The sequence below is a fragment of the Hippocampus bargibanti genome, linkage group LG18 (genome assembly GCF_051943395.1).
Source record: "Hippocampus bargibanti isolate YZ-2025 linkage group LG18, ASM5194339v1, whole genome shotgun sequence".
Classification (NCBI taxonomy): domain Eukaryota; kingdom Metazoa; phylum Chordata; class Actinopteri; order Syngnathiformes; family Syngnathidae; genus Hippocampus; species Hippocampus bargibanti.
In genome coordinates this window covers 8,710,735-8,726,571 of record NC_142751.1, presented here as the reverse complement: position 1 = coordinate 8,726,571, position 15,837 = coordinate 8,710,735, and the positions used below count along the sequence as shown (strand labels likewise).

General features: G+C 40.9%; 1 protein-coding gene across 6 annotated transcripts in view; it reads right to left on the bottom strand.

Annotated features, from left to right (window-relative positions):
* Positions 1-2,048: 2,048 nt before the first annotated feature.
* Positions 2,049-15,837, bottom strand: part of sema4d (sema domain, immunoglobulin domain (Ig), transmembrane domain (TM) and short cytoplasmic domain, (semaphorin) 4D) — a 38,407-nt gene continuing 24,618 nt past the window's right edge. For 3 of the 6 annotated variants that reach the window (XM_089020216.1, XM_089020214.1, XM_089020215.1), the window contains 11 exons: positions 15,711-15,809; positions 15,515-15,608; positions 15,303-15,419; positions 14,290-14,441; positions 14,030-14,205; positions 13,778-13,934; positions 11,931-12,153; positions 11,714-11,826; positions 11,418-11,590; positions 11,263-11,309; positions 5,494-8,876 (listed from right to left, as the gene is read on the bottom strand). In XM_089020216.1, the coding sequence (XP_088876342.1) occupies positions 7,942-8,876; positions 11,263-11,309; positions 11,418-11,590; positions 11,714-11,826; positions 11,931-12,153; positions 13,778-13,934; positions 14,030-14,205; positions 14,290-14,441; positions 15,303-15,419; positions 15,515-15,608; positions 15,711-15,809 (2,286 nt within the window). In that variant the 3' untranslated portion in view covers positions 5,494-7,941. Of the gene's footprint in view, positions 2,434-3,332; positions 3,425-3,500; positions 3,714-5,468; positions 8,877-11,262; positions 11,310-11,417; positions 11,591-11,713; positions 11,827-11,930; positions 12,154-13,777; positions 13,935-14,029; positions 14,206-14,289; positions 14,442-15,302; positions 15,420-15,514; positions 15,609-15,710; positions 15,810-15,837 lie in introns of those variants that run through there. The other 3 variants (XM_089020217.1, XR_016118248.1, XR_016118247.1) reach the window with 3 other exon arrangements.

Below are 15,837 nucleotides of genomic sequence, written 5' to 3'. Positions count from 1 at the left end.
AACAAAGCAAGCAAAAAAGCTACTTGAAAACCACAAAAAAAGAGAAAACTGGGAGCGACAAAGGGTAATGCTTATAGTCCTGGCTGTGAATGAAATAACAGGTTTGCATACCACCGTTTCTGTGAATGGAAGCGAGGCTGCTCCACTGCGCCTGCTGCTGCTGCTCCACCGCCACAGCTACTGCAAGACAATCCCTTGGGACGGCATGCTCCCGTCCAATGAGTGGCCAGCTGGATGACTCATTCAGGGAAGGCTTGCAAGATAGTGGGAGAAACCATTCCCAGGATGTGCAGGTGAGGTCTCATTTGTCACGATGGAAGAAAACAAAAAAAAGGATATTTCCTAAAACAAAACAGACCAGATTCCATGACTTCATTCTCTTCAAAGAGATTTTACATAATACAAATAAAGAAAAACGTCCATGCTTTGGTAATAATCAGACTGCACTCCCCTTCTCCCTCCACAGTGATCTTGCCGACAAGCATTATTATTATTAGCACACTGTTTTCAATTCAACATTCGAAAGAACATTTAATTAAAACATCTACAGTGTGTGCTGGAACATAACAGATGTTTTGGTGTGGATTTTTAACTTTACCGACGCGCGCACACACACATGAATAAATATGTATACATACACATGCATATAAGGATGTAAACGTTTAGGTGTATATATACTGATTGTTGCATGTATACATAAGAGTATATTTAAAACAAAAAAAATCTGCTGCAGGAAAATAGATATCAATTTACCAATTCTAATCTTCCTTTCCTTTCGGCTTTTCCCTTCAAGGAGTCGCCACAGCCAATCTTTCATCGTCAGAGGTTCGATTCGCATGTGTGTTTTGGCCAAGCTTTTACGTCGGATACACTTCCTGACACAACCCTCTGTATTTATCTGGGCTTAGGACTGGCACAAGAAGACACTGGCTTATGTCCCCTTGTGGCAACAGAACAAGCAACTCGACGAACTTAATTAACAAAAAAAAAAAAAAAAAAAAAAAAATAGGAATTATTCACTACAGATATCTTATGTACATCCAAAACTACAAAATAAGCGAGAATATTGACGGAGCATAGACTAGAGGCTATATGGTCAGGGACACTTCGAAAATGCCGAGGATTAAACTCCCAGCTTCTAATTTGGGAGACGACCACTTAATCAATGAGCCATGCCTCTCAATAAATATAATCGAATTTGCTTAAAATTATATCCTAATTGGACACATTATAATTTACAATATAAAAAAGAGCTCCGAATTTACTATACGTGATTTTACTCAAGATATGGCATCATCTAATAGTTTCGAAACGCACGCTCGAAACAAATATGTAAGCTTCCGCTATAATAATATTAATTGAAATATATCACCTTTGTGATTTATAATCCATAATGTTTGGGCAAATATCTTGAAAAGACCCATAATTTAAAAAAATATATATTAGGAGTGATGTACACACCTGCTCGTTCACGAGACTGCCATGGGACACGACTGGACATGTGACATCGATTATCCAATCAGAAACAATGTCGATTTGAAACAAAATGGCGACTCCTAATGGCGTTCAATTTTTTTTTGTATTTACATCGTATTTATGAGCGCCTTTCAAAACAATTTATTTTAAAAGATGTGGCCACAAAATACATTATCACAATATTTTCCAGTAGTTACAGGATCCAGTGCGAGAAAACAATTTAAAACTGGAAAATTAGAGTCAAGAAAAAAAGTAATCTGGGGCAAAGAAAGCAACAAAAGCAGTACAGAGTCCTAGTTATAGTAGTAATAGTAATAGTAGGAGTATGAGTAGTACATGTAGTCGTATGAGTGAGTAAATTAAACACTCTGAAGTTGGAGGTTTAAATTCAAGTACTCCACACATCTGAGAAAAGGTGCAGATGGGACAAGGAAATGATATATGTCAAGAAGCAAACCCCTGTAAGATTATTCAATGTGTGGTATTTCATTAAATAACACCCAAAAAAATCAGAGGATGCCATTTTTCTTCTATTTCTGGACACAAGAGGGTGCCAGAACAAAATTTCTGGAGAATCCAAGGCAAGGATAACGTACTGTACAGCAGAAGCATGAATTCAAGTTTTCTTTATTTTTGCTTTGTAGGTACATGGATAAATGGGAGAAACTACACACACAAGTAAAGGGGTGAAGCGAGCAGCAATTGCCACGTTTGAATGCTGCTGTGAATGAAGTATTTGCAGGCAGAAGCCACACCAAGCAGGCTCCATATAGATTCAAGTCCGACATTTTTGTAGTCCCCTGGGTTCAACACAAATCTCGTGACGTTTATGCCTTCATTTACTCCGGTCTTTCTAGTCCACAAAAAAACTGAGCAAAAAACATGGGTTCTTTTTGTCTCCATTCGTGATAGTGATGGATGGGATTTCGGCAGCATTCAGTGGCCATCACAGCTTTCCTGTGGCGTGGACAAATAAGTTGAATGGGCGATCCCCAAAAAATTATAAACGCTTGTCCATAGATTCCCACTGTGCATCCCTTCCGACACCCTTCACACGAATTTGCATGCTAAATATTGCCGTGTTTCCACTAAACTGCCGTGGCAAGATGCAAAATCCATGCTGCATTTAATTTATGACGTTAGCAAAACAAACAAGACTCCAAGTAAACACGGGTCTACCGTATTTACTTTTCGCCATAATGACACAGACAACGAATCATAATACAGTATGAAACAATATATTTATTTTCAGATTTTTTTATTTATTTTCCATAAATACTGCATTTGGTTTTAAAGATAAGGGTTATGATAAAATAAAGGGAAAACGTAAATACATTTTAGAAGACGCATTAGGAAACATGAGTTAAATCAAATTATTTGAAAATGAATGAATATGACATTTAACCAATTCACTGCCATTCACACATTTATTCGGGAATTGAAAATATGACGTAAAGCGCCATTGCCGAATTAGTTCTGGTTTTGTTTATTCTTTTTTGGGTGCCGATAAAGGGCTTTCCCTTTTTTCCATGTTAGCGCTTTGTTTCAGCTTCAGTTGTTGTTAAAGCGCTATATAAACCAATATGTATGTATTGCATCGTATTTTGAACAGCATCCCTCATTTCAAGCTCATATAACTCCAGACCCATATAATTTAGGAAATATTTTTTTCCTGATGAACGAAGAGAGTCTAGGGTTTCTTATGCTGCATTGAAGGTTTATGTAGTCCTAAAACTCACTATTCTGTGGGACATGGCATTCGAGTGACAAGGACAAAAACCCTGACATGTCTGGCAGTGAATGAGTTAAAATAGGAGGTGAAGTGGCAGGTTATAAAAAGAAAATTTTGCACCTACCCATGACTTCTCCCATCTTTTTAGAAGCTGCTCATGCTCACTGAGCGCACTCCTCCATCGGTTTAAATCCCTGGACGGATCGCTCTCCTCATCTGTCGAACAAGCAATAATCACATCACACCAACCGTGGCTCAAATGGCTCGGACGCCCCCTTAGTACAAAAGGTACCTCCGATGGCGAGGTGTAAGTCAACCTGCGACACTTCGCTCCCCGTTCTGGCCTTGGCCACGCAGCCGTAACGGGCGTCCCGGAGCAACGGCCCCGCCCGAAGACGGCTGCTCACGATCACCGTGTTCCCGGCCAGCGGGAGACGGTACTCCGTTACGCCTGTGTCCGCGTTGTGCCCGTTTATGAGCCATTCAATATAGACGTCGCTAGGACCTGAGGGATACAAGGGGACTTTTGAACCAACGACTGCTGGTCACATTTTCAGTAGAGTGATCCCTCGCTGCTTCACGGTTCACTTATTACGGTTTAAGTGCATCACAGATTTTTTTTCAGGTAAAAAAACGTTCAGAATTTAAAAAAAAACTCAGAGGTTTTGTACATGGCTTTAGCTTGATTGGTTGCCAGCGTTGACGTCACCCAATGACAGCACGATATCTCATGGTTTACACAGCCATGTGTATTTCCTGTGCATCTTCTCAGTCCCGCCCATCACCCCCCTGTTTTATCACGTGGGTTATTATTATTATTATATAACTCTACTTCATGGATTTTCCTCTATCGCGTGTGGTCCTGGTCCCTATTAACCGTGAAAAATGAGGGATTACTGTACATTATTTTCCCCGCACATTAGAGATTTTTTTAATTGTTGTATTTTCTACAAAGCATTTAACATATACAGTATTTGGCTAACAATTAATGTAAAATCACAAGAGTATATTTCAATTCCAAGAATGTTCTCATGTCTTATTATTGTCATTATTCTCCTGTGTACTTATTTTGTCCTTTATTTAAACATCAAAGAGGAATTTTAAGGTGTTTTTTTATTTTGCTTTATGTTGACTATTATGTGAAGCGCTTAGTTACAGCTGCAGCTGTTGTGAAAGTATTGTATTGTATAGCTTTCTTTGATCCTTTAATACCATCCATCCATTTTCCATTCCACTTATTCCTCATTGGGGTCGCGGGGGGTGCCCAGCCTTCTTTGGGCACTCGGCGGGGGACACCCTGAATTGGTTGCCAGCCAATCGCGGGGCACACAGAGACAAACAGCCATTCACATGCACACTCACACCTCGGGACAATTTTGAGTATTCAATCAGCCTGCCATGCATGTTTTGGGAACGTAGGAGGAAACCAGATGACCCGGAGAAAACCCACGCGGGTCCGGGAGAACATGCCAACTCCACACAGGGAGGCCGGACCGTGTCTTCAACTCACTACCTCTGCACTGTGAAGTGCCACATATCTTATATTGTTTTCATGAAAGCGATTCTCCAAATATTAACACTTTACCATCACAAGCTAGCCTTCTATGGTAACAGTGCAAATAATACAAAGGTGTAGTAAAAGTTATTTCTCGTTATAAAGTGTGAGTATTGTTAAAAACGGGGTCTACCGTAGGACTTTAGAGGCCGCACCGTATTTTTCATAAAACTCAGGTAACTGACATCATTCCGATGGAACGCTTGTAAATAATACTGGGCAAGGTAGTGTTCCCTGTGGCACACCGCAAGGTCTCTGTCTCCTCAGCAATGTGTTATTGTCACCAAAACAAGCAAATTAAAAAAGCAAACGAGCCAGCGTTAGTCACATTTGACACCTTTTATTTTGTCTCATTATCTACCGACCCAATGCCAAGCTCCATTTATTTACATGTCATTTTTCCCATATATACACACAAATATCTTGACAGGTTTGCAGGCATAAAATCGGCCCAGTTGGCATAGTGGGATGCAACAGTGTGCGTACCATACATAAAAAAACCCTCTGCAGGCATTCACAGACATTCAAGGTCGGAATGTCAGCCTCTTATAGTGCCGCCGCATTCAAAAAGTATGAGAGGTCAGAGGACAGGCCGCAATGTTAGTCAGGCCATGCGGGGAAAGTCCAGACACATATGAAGGCAGGATTATTTTATTTATGTGTTTTTTTTTAGGCTGGAGGTGAAAGCCGGGTTACATCACTCACCCAAGGCCAGACAGAAGAGTAGAAAGGCCTCGTGGGCGGGAAGCCCCCATGCCTGGTCCTTTAGCAGGGGCGGCAACAGCTTTACTTGCACCTCACCAGCCTCCACGTGAGGCTTCTTGGAGGAGGAGGAGAAAGTGAAAGTTGGGGAATGGAAGACAGATGAAGAGGCTGTGAAGGAAGAAAGTGGTGGTAGTGGCAAAAGGAAAGGAAAAAAGTTACATTGGGGAAGAGGAGACACGAGATGTGCAAGAGACAAGATGGATGCTGGAAAAACAGCAATAAATAAAACAAATGTATAAATTCACCTTTAATGCCTTGTTCCAGAAAATAGTGGCCTTTGTTTATTTTTTTTCATGTTTTTTTTTAACCTATTCCAGAGTATGGAAGCCTTTATTCATTTTACAATGTTACTATTTATGCCAAGCGAGAGGGGAGTTTAAAAGTAAGCAAAGAAAGGAATGGGCAAAACAAATTTGTGGCATTGCAAGAAGATTGTCCTTCACTGCCAAACAAGGGTCTGCTGTTTTGGTTAGCAACAGACTTCATTTCTACGGGTCAAGGATAACGCCACAAAATGCTCGTCTGAAACCGCTAGAGTGTGTGCACGAAAGCCGTTCACAGTTTGTTGTAAGACTTGACAAAGATCGGTAACCTGTCGTGCTTGGTGCTGCCATTTTAGGTAGCAAGACACTTGCAAAGCTTGGCAATTAATCAACCTTTGGAAACATTACCAATGTTTTCCATAAAACTACAGTTATTACAAACGGACTACAAAAATACAAAAATCAAGGCCATCTCGCCAGAGTGGTCGTCATGCTGCTTTGTGGCAGAGGCAGTGAGGCACACAGCATTGTGGAGAATATCAACATGACAGAGGAGTCAAGTGAAATGCTAATCTCCACAAAACGGATGACTATCAAGACTGTGCAGTCTACATTCATAATCATCGAATATACTGTTACTGTGCCTCCTTATCTCCCCCCCAAAATCAAAATGGGGCCAGTAGTTAATCTGTAATTTTATTTGAGGGACGTATTTGTCTTTTGACATTTATGGCCACTATTTGAGGAAATTTGAAACTTAATTTAAAAAAAATCAGTTTGTGGTTAAAGTGGATAGAAACAAGTGAGATCAGTGAACAACAACGTGGTCGCGAAAAAAATTCCTCTCAATGCATCAAGAGTTGTTTGATTCGTCCAATGGATTTCCATTCCCATCATCCCACTGCCAAGAATAAAGCTGGGCTACGACATGCTGAGCATAACTTTCCCTGAGATTTGTCAAAAGTCCATCGACCCATGACATAAGACAGAACCACAAAACACAACGAAAATGATGACTTACTCAGCCTGAACAAAGAAAACTGAGTCCAATTTGGAAAACATTCACATAACTTACCAATTTGGTAAACAATGTTTCCAATTTGGAATTAAAGAATTAGCTTTTCTTGCTGGACCTAAGCTAAGAAGGAATGTATATGCAAACACACAGAGACGATTGGGCCAATTTGAGAGTATTTTTCAATTCTTGTGATTGGTTGTATGTCTCGAAATGATTACCCTGGGTGATCGTGTGGTGAGGTGTGTGTTTGGTAAAAGCAATCCTTCATCCACGACACGCTCGGAACACTTGTAAATGTTAAACCTGTTCAATATTTACAATCATAAATCATGAGGACACTCACTGTGATATAGTCAATCAGATATTGGCGGAGGTAAACAGCGTAGCTGGTTGTGTTGGCAGTTTGAATTCGTTTGCCACAATGAAAATGAAAGTTTGCAACCTCAGTGTTGTTTCCAGAAAGGATGACATTCCGCCTACTTTTTAGTTCTTCCTTGATTCTTCATGGTACATTTTGGCAATGTGGATGACCTGTGGCACTATGCTGCCACACACAGGGCAGTCTGAGTACTACATCAGGTTTTTTTTGGGGTGAATGAATTGGTCATCTGGCATATACTGTACCACAAATATGAGCAGTAAGAATATTAATTATAGTTCTTTTGTCACCTTTTAAAATTTAATTGTAAAAATTCAGTAGGTGTGTGCACACTATGAATTAAAAATTTTGTGAATTTTCAGATTGACGTATGTCATGGGAATTAATAGGAATAAACCAGGAATTTGTAAAAGTGGATTCACTCTTTGTAGTGGATTTGAAGATAATTTACACAACAAAATCGATTGTATAATTCAGAAAAATAATTCAGATTATCAATCAATCATTGAGAGATCTTGTTCAATTTGAATAGATTACCCTCAAATTCCTGATAATTCCCATAAATTCCATTGATTCACATGAAATGGTTGAAATCTGGAATATTATTTTAAAAATCCCTAGTTTAATATCCAACAGAAACTATCTGTAAATGTCGTTCCCCTTTGCAATTTAAGAGGGCGCAGCAGCTTCCTGAACATAAAAAACAAACAGAAGACAAGTGTGTGGCAAGAGTGCCAAGCTTCCATTTTGTTTCTAGAAATAAGGCTCATCGGCATCTGCAAACTGGATTGACTGAGAATCACAGTCCACGTCGAAGGGTTTCTGTGGGGTTGGGTTTTCATCTGCAAAAGTGCGCGAGGGCACGCGGCCATTGCTGCACTCGGGTTCCGTTTCGTAGCCCGTATCACGCAGCGCGCGCAGGTTCTGACTGCTGTTCTGCGCTGGCCGCTCCTTCGCGGCAATTTTGTCTGACACGACCGGCGTCTCCATGAGGCCCGCTTCGCAGGCGGTATACTCGGGCCTGGCGGTGTCGCTTTTCTTGTGCGTACCCAACAGGGCAGCCCGCAGGTGCAGGCACGGAGCCGGGAGGTACTGCATGTAGCAGTTGTAGGCCACCGCGGCCAGGAATAGCAGGAAGAATAGCAAGAAGAGAAAGAGGAGGGCCGTGCCGTTGCCACGTTGCAGGTACTCTGCCTCTGGGGCGTCGCTCTTCGGCGGAACGTGCTGCTCGGGCGGATGTTCGGTGCCGCCGGTTGGGGTTAGTGATGAGCGGGGCGGTGATGTGAGCTGCACGGCGGGGGTGAAATTGGGCGGGGCGAAGGCTGATGTTAGCATTCCATCAGCCTCAACTTTACCTTCCACGATTTCCTGCCTCAGGCGGGTGGTTGCGGCCTGCGGGACATCCAGGGTCAAGACGTAACCAGCCAGAAGGCGTGTGAAGTTCTTCCCGACGCCTGCGGCAAACTCCACAGACCAACACTCATATAGGCCCTGGTCCTCGGAAGCCACGCTGTAGATGAGCAGGCCATTCTCTCGAATGAAGTGGAAGGGTGAAGCCTCGGTGAGGAGTGAGCCATTGGATCGCCACGTCACCTGCGCCATGTTGGAGCGCACCGGGCATGGCAGCTCGGCAGAGCTGCCAGGCTTGACCGAAACACGCCGGTAGTCTTTCAGGGGCACAATAGGAGCTGCCAAACGGAAAGCAATAGAAATATACCACACTATAGTCAAAATACTGATGGTTTTGAGAAGATAAACCATCAAATTCAAGTCTAATGAGTTTCTTACCACTTAATAATCAAAGTCCATTTAACAAATAGTATGGCGTCATCCACTCAATTTTAACTAAACACATTACCGTATGTTCCGTTGTGTAAAGCGCACCCAAAAGCCCTAATTTTCTTCAAAAGATGACCCTGCACCTTATATCCCGGTGCGCCTTATGCCGGTGCGCCTTATATGATGTAATGTATTTATTACTTATGTATTATTATAGTATTGTTATTTTATTAATATTGTCTTAATTTAATATTGTTTATTATTAATTAATTTATGTATTTTCTGAAAATAAATACCATATTTTCCGCTGTATAAGGGGTACCCAAAAGCCTGCATTTTCTTCAAAAGATGAGCCTGCGCCTTATACGCAGGTGCACCTTATATGTGAAGTAATATTAAGCCCCAACAGGTCTCACAACTACTGTCAGCAGCTACCGACTCCATTTCCCCAAGTACTGCATCACCCCCACCTCTACTGTAGCACCTTATAATGTGGCGTGCCTTATATTTGGGGAAAAAAATACATATTTAGGATTTAAACTTTTTTCATGAATTGAAGGTGCCCCTAATAGTCAGGTGCGCCTTATATATGAAAAAAGTTTGAAAGTACAGCATTCATTGGGGGTGTGCTTTATACTGGAGACAATCTTGTACTTAATTGTTGTTTCAAACTTTTTAACAAACATTTCCAAAAATGTTATTCTTGACCAAAAATAGATATTATGCTGCAAACCACATCACTGTCTATTTTTCTAACTTCACGACTGTTAATAAATACATCTTAAATTATTGTTATTTTGCCCAAGACTGATGAACTTCTCTTATTTTTTTATTTGTGTAACTTAATGACAATGTAAAAAAAGCACTTTTATCTAATAATGTATATTATATTATTTATATTATTCATATTACAACTATTATTATTACATTTCCCCCCCAATTCTAGTAGTCGTCAAAAAAGTATTATCCATCCATCCATATACAGTGATACCTCGGCTTACGAATGCTTTAGCTAACGAACCTTTCGCCTTACGAACATTAAATTCACAAGAATACAATATTGGCATACGAACTAGTTTTCGGGAAAGACACGGAGCGCCACAATGGCTGGTGGACTAGTTTTCGGCGGAAGAACACCAAACCACACGGCTGAACAGCGCACCGTGGCTGCCGGACTACTTTCCCACACACCCTTTCTCTGAGTGCATACATGGCATACGTGATTTGTTTTCAAATGGAGTACTTTAGCTTTTTTAGGACTGAAAAAAGACCCACCACAGGCTAGTGTTCAGCCAAAGAGGACACAAAACAAAATTAAGGTCAAGAAGAAGAAGACCATCGAAAAACACGAGCGAGGTGTGCGTTTATGTGACTTAGCTTTCTAGTACCAGTATGCTAAGTCGACCATTGCTACGTGTGGCTAAAGGTATTTCTGTGTTGTCTTAGCAATGGTCTCAGGCAATACAAGAAGTTGAAAAACTTCTGTTGATTTGAATTAACCAAAATCAGCTAGCAGGGGACAGGTGTGAGGGTATTATCGCAGAGAAAGCAACTTGACTCGGATATCATCAAGAGGCAACTACATCAACGACCATCACAAAGGTAAATAAAATGACTTTATTATAGAGTACAATTTATTTTTTAAATTACAATACAATAATACATTTTTTATACATAAAGGAAGGTACATTTTGTGTCGTTTTAATTATTATTTAGTACATAATTATGTTTTGTGGGGACCTGGAAACGGATTATTGTCATTTTTAATTTAATTTAATGGTTTCCTATGGGAAATTAATGTTTGGAAGAAACACTTTTCACCCTACACACACTTTCTGGGAACAAATTAAGTTCCTAATATGAGGTATCACTGTAAATCCCGTGACTGTAAAGTGTCCTTGAGAGTTTTGAAAGGCGCTTAGAAATTAAATGTATTACAGTAAAGTCTCGTTATATCGATATTCAAGGGAGTCCGAAAAAATATCGATATAACCGGGACTATCGATATATCCGACCCTGTTTGCATGTAATTTTCTCCGTGCGTGCATAGAAATAGTATCGATATAACCGGGACTATCGATATATCCGATATCGATATAACGAGACTTTACTGTATTATTATTATTATATCACACTCTTAATTTTTGTTAAGTAGGACTATTTTTTTGTGTCAGAAATGTTATTTTACTGTTGCATTACTACTTTTCCTGAACAGATTTGTTTAAATTAATATGAAATATTAGCAATCAAAAATCATTCCTTAATAATGCATATTTCCCATTTATGGCATCTTACCTTTAGGACAATTGTCTGCATCACCACTGAGGCTCTGAACTAGACCCCTAGAGGGAAAACATTTTTTTAAACAATAGCCATAAATGTTGGAAGGACAGTGTAAAATACAACGAGCAGTAAGTTGTCGCCAAAGTTAATGTCTTGGGCTCAATCACCTGAGCTGCTGACTGGGTGTGTCAGAGATTTTGACGCAGTGGGCCGTGTGAGGTTCCCAGGCACAATATGGGTCTCGAGCCAGTATACAGTCATGACAGGACTGATAGCTGCCGCAGAAGGCCGTGGGAGACTGGACAACGCCAGAGTCAGAACCGGCATAGAGGGATTGCGTCTGTGAGGAGGGATAGAGCATTTATATACTCAAATGCAGATGGAGAGAGACCCCATTTTTCCATTTGACGTGAAAAAAGAAGGATCAGTTTCTTGGTGGACGTGATTAATTTACAATACTGACCTCGGAAGAGAGCACCAAGTTCTTGATGGGCTCGGAGTTCTTTAGAAGCTGTATTTCCTCAATCATGTGAACCTCTTCACCGAATACTACTGACTTATGTAGGACCCCCTTATCTAAAGTAGTGGAACAATGGTTACCATTCTGGCATGTTCATGGATGGATGAATACAACAAGAAACATGTTTGCGATTGACTGAACCAAGTTCTTGTTTCATTACCCGTTCCGGTAAAAATGACATCATGGATGCTCTCGTCAAGAGTGCGGATGCGCTCCACGACGACCTGCGTGTAGTTGACATTCTGGGTGATGAGGTGAGGCCTGTTGCCAATGGGCAGGATGGGGTCCTCCAATAGGGGGTGGTCCTTGACAAACTGCAGGGTCTTGTCGGGGAGGTGCAGCGAGCTGGTGATGTTCTGCTGCCTCATGCGGCTGTTGATACACTGCCGGAGCACGCAGAGCTGTTATTGACTCATTCATGAATTTATTCTGGAATTGAAAATATGACGTAGAGTGCCATTCCCAAATTTGTTCGGGTTTTGTTTTTTCGTGCTTGAGTGCCGATAAAGCGATGACCATGGCCTCTGGCTATGTTTTTTTTCACAAGGGGCAGCATTTCCCTCTTTTCCATGTTCACGCTTTGTTCCAGCTTCATATGTTGTTAAAGCGCTCTATATTGTACATCGATGTGTATGTATTGTATTTTGGACAGCCGCCCTCATTTCAACCTCATATAACTTAGGACTGACCCATATAGTTTAGGAATTAACTCTTTTTTTCTGATGAAAGAAGAGAGTCTATGGCTTCTAACGCTGTAGTGAATGTCTATGTAGTCCTAAAACTCAATATTGTGTGGGTCCTGGAATTCAAGTGACAATGACAAAAACCCTGGCACTGGTGTGGACACATTTTTGTACGTCGGGCAGTGAATGAGTTAATATCAAGTAAACAATGCAATGCAAAGAGTCTTGTGTCTGTTCAAATTATGTTCTTAAAAACGGAGTCAGATGATGTACTGAAGGGGTGTCAAACTTAGTTTTTGCCACGGCCCACATTGTAGTTGCGGTTTCCTCTTGAGGGCCGTTATGAATTTGGGGAAAGCATTAGAATGTTTTATCTCCTCCTCATATTACATCAGACACAACAAATTAATGAATACTGTATTTTCCGGTGTATGAGACGCACCCAAAAGCCTTAATTTTCTGTGTATGTGAAGTAATATTGAGCAACTACTGTCAGCAGCCACCAACTCCATTTCCCAAGAAGTAGTGCGTGACCCCCGTGTCATGATGCCATAAGAAATGTGAAATCATTTTGTTTTTTTGTGGATTTTGGATGGGAGAAAGGTGCACATTTCTCTCCATCCAAAACAGTTGTGTCGGGTGACCACTAATTATTTCCCAAAATGTGATTCCAACCACCTAGGAATGGCCAATTTGCACTTGGACCTGATTGGCTTAAGTCACTGCGGGGGAGAAAGGACAGCCTAAAGAGCAGTGCTACATGTGGTCTGCTGAAAACCGTCATCTGTTGCGACTTCAAATAAAGAAAACTGGAAATCTCCTTCCTGGATCTGGCTGAATTAACATTTTTATTCTTTTTCCACCTGGCTTGCTGTCTCGCCGCATAACCCTCAGCCTCTACAGTAGCGCCTTATAATGTGGTTTGCCTTGTATTTGGAAAACGTATATATATTTAGACATTTTTTTGATAACTTTTTTTTTCATTCATTGAAGGTGCGCCTTATACTCTGTTGTCCTTGTTAATTTTCTAACAGCGCCTGCTATCTGGAAAAAGTTAGAAACTACACTATTCATTGTGGATGTGCTTTATACTCCTGTGCGCCTTATACACCGGAAAATACGGTAACTAGTTTTCAAATCTGATGGCAAGAATAATGACTGTTATTGTGGTTTACATGCGACTATTTGAAATTTTGGTTAAGATTTTCACAAGCATCATGGCAATTGACATGCATGATTTGCTTTCGCAGGCCGAATAAAATGATGGGGTGGACCAGATTTGGCCTTGACTTTGACACCAGCGATGTACAGTATATGAACTTACTGCTCCAGGGCGTGGTGAAGGAGTCATGCCATTGTAGCGAACCCACTTTGTGTGGGACTGCTCCACGGTGGCCTTCTGCATGTACTTGCCCTTGGAAAAGATCTCATCCACAGCGGACATGTTGTAGGCACACACTGCCGAAAGACCAACATTTCCCCTATGGAGACGAGAGGTTGGTCACGATTAGAGAGATTGCACATGATGTGGAATATAATCTTTCCGTGGGTACTTGTGTAAATAAGTATGACTAACCACTGAGAAGTGAAGACCCCGTAGATGACCGTGTCCCTCAAGTGGGCGCCCTTCAGGATGAAGACGTCGTGCACCACATTAAAGACAAAGTTGAGTTCGGGCATGGAGCACACCAGCTTGGCTTTGAGGAAAGACGTCCATTTCTTTTGTAACGTCCTCTGTCCTCCCTGGTCGCCCTGTGATGAGGAAGCTCGATTGAGATGAGAGCTCATGAAAGAGATAGCGCGACAAAAACTATGATGAACGATCAATGTGCCCACCTTACAAACACGAGCCACCCTTGGAATGAGCAGATTTCCAAAGAACTCATACTCCACGGACACCTCGGTGAAGAAGTAGTAGATTTTGTCATCCTCGCCGTCTGTAGGGTTTTCCCCTTCTCTGATCACGTCGGCAAAAACAAAACTGGGCTCTGCAGAAAATATGAAGGGAGGTCTTCTTATAGGAATGTCCCAAACACAAATTTATACATTGCTGACCCAGGTGACTAAATACAACAAAAAATGAGCAACTTGTGGACAGCACAAGCACAAAACCTCAGCAATAGTTCAATTTCAAACTTAATTTATTGGTGAATAAAATCTATTTTCGCAATTGGAATGAATTGTGTCCTGTCAAATATAAATAATTCAACTTTAAGGCTACTTTCATTATATTTAGGACTTTAATAATAATAATAATAATAATAATAATAATAATAATAATAATAATAATAATAATAAACCAAAGAAGAAACCAAACCAAGAAAAACCAAAACCCGGAAAAATTCACGAACGGCGCTCCACATCATGCTTTTCAATTCCCAAATAAATTCGGGAATGGTAGTGAATGTAAACATAAGGAATCGTTTTTCATGAACACAGTTGATACAGTTTTAATACAGCGACCTCTTGTGTTCAAATAATGCTCAGCAAGGCATTGCACTTTCAAATCGAAGAGTTGCATAGCACAAATTATTTATAGTGACGCGCATCCTTCCCGCATTGAAATCCATTACAATTAGCAACATTAAACGTGGTTAATGGTGAATAAAATATTTTCGCCAACGGAATTAATTGCGTCACGTTGAATATAAATAATTCAACTTTAATACCACTTTCATTATATTTAGGACTTTAAACATTTGAGAACCATTTTAGTGACAATGCAGGCCTTCATGTTGGAAAATAAAATGTTGTAATTTAAAATGGGACACCAATACCATATTAGCCAACGAAGAAAAAAAACTGTTACAAAATTGCAACTGCTCATCATTAGAGCTTCCACTGCTCACCATTGAGCCATGATGTTGAATACTCAGTCCTCAGCAGGTACGGTGATGGAGAGTATCTCGAAATAATGGGCTCACTACCCAAGAAGTTATAAGCAGTCCCAGAATACAGCTCTCCATCTGATGGACAAAAAAAAGGGATTATAAGGTCGCTTTTATTTTCTGTGGGATGGTTATCAATTACAAAAGGTTCTTTAAAAGGGTCCTTAACTCACCAACCATGATGGTGGTGAAGCTTTGCGAGGGATCAAAGGAGCACTTGCCCCTGCCATCTTCTGCTCGACCCTCTAAAGAAAAGTTATCCAAAGTCTGCAAAAAACAATTCCAAGATGTACAAAAAGGCAATTTTGGGGGGTCCAGTCTAACACTGTGACCAAACACGAGGGAAGTTGGGGAAAAAGAGCAACTTACCAAATAATCACATTGCGGTTGAAAGGCATGTGTCCCACACACGTAGAGCCGCTGGTCATCAGCTACCTGCAGTACTCGGATGTAGTTCAGACAGTCGGTCTGGAGGCCAACACAGAAGAATGGATGA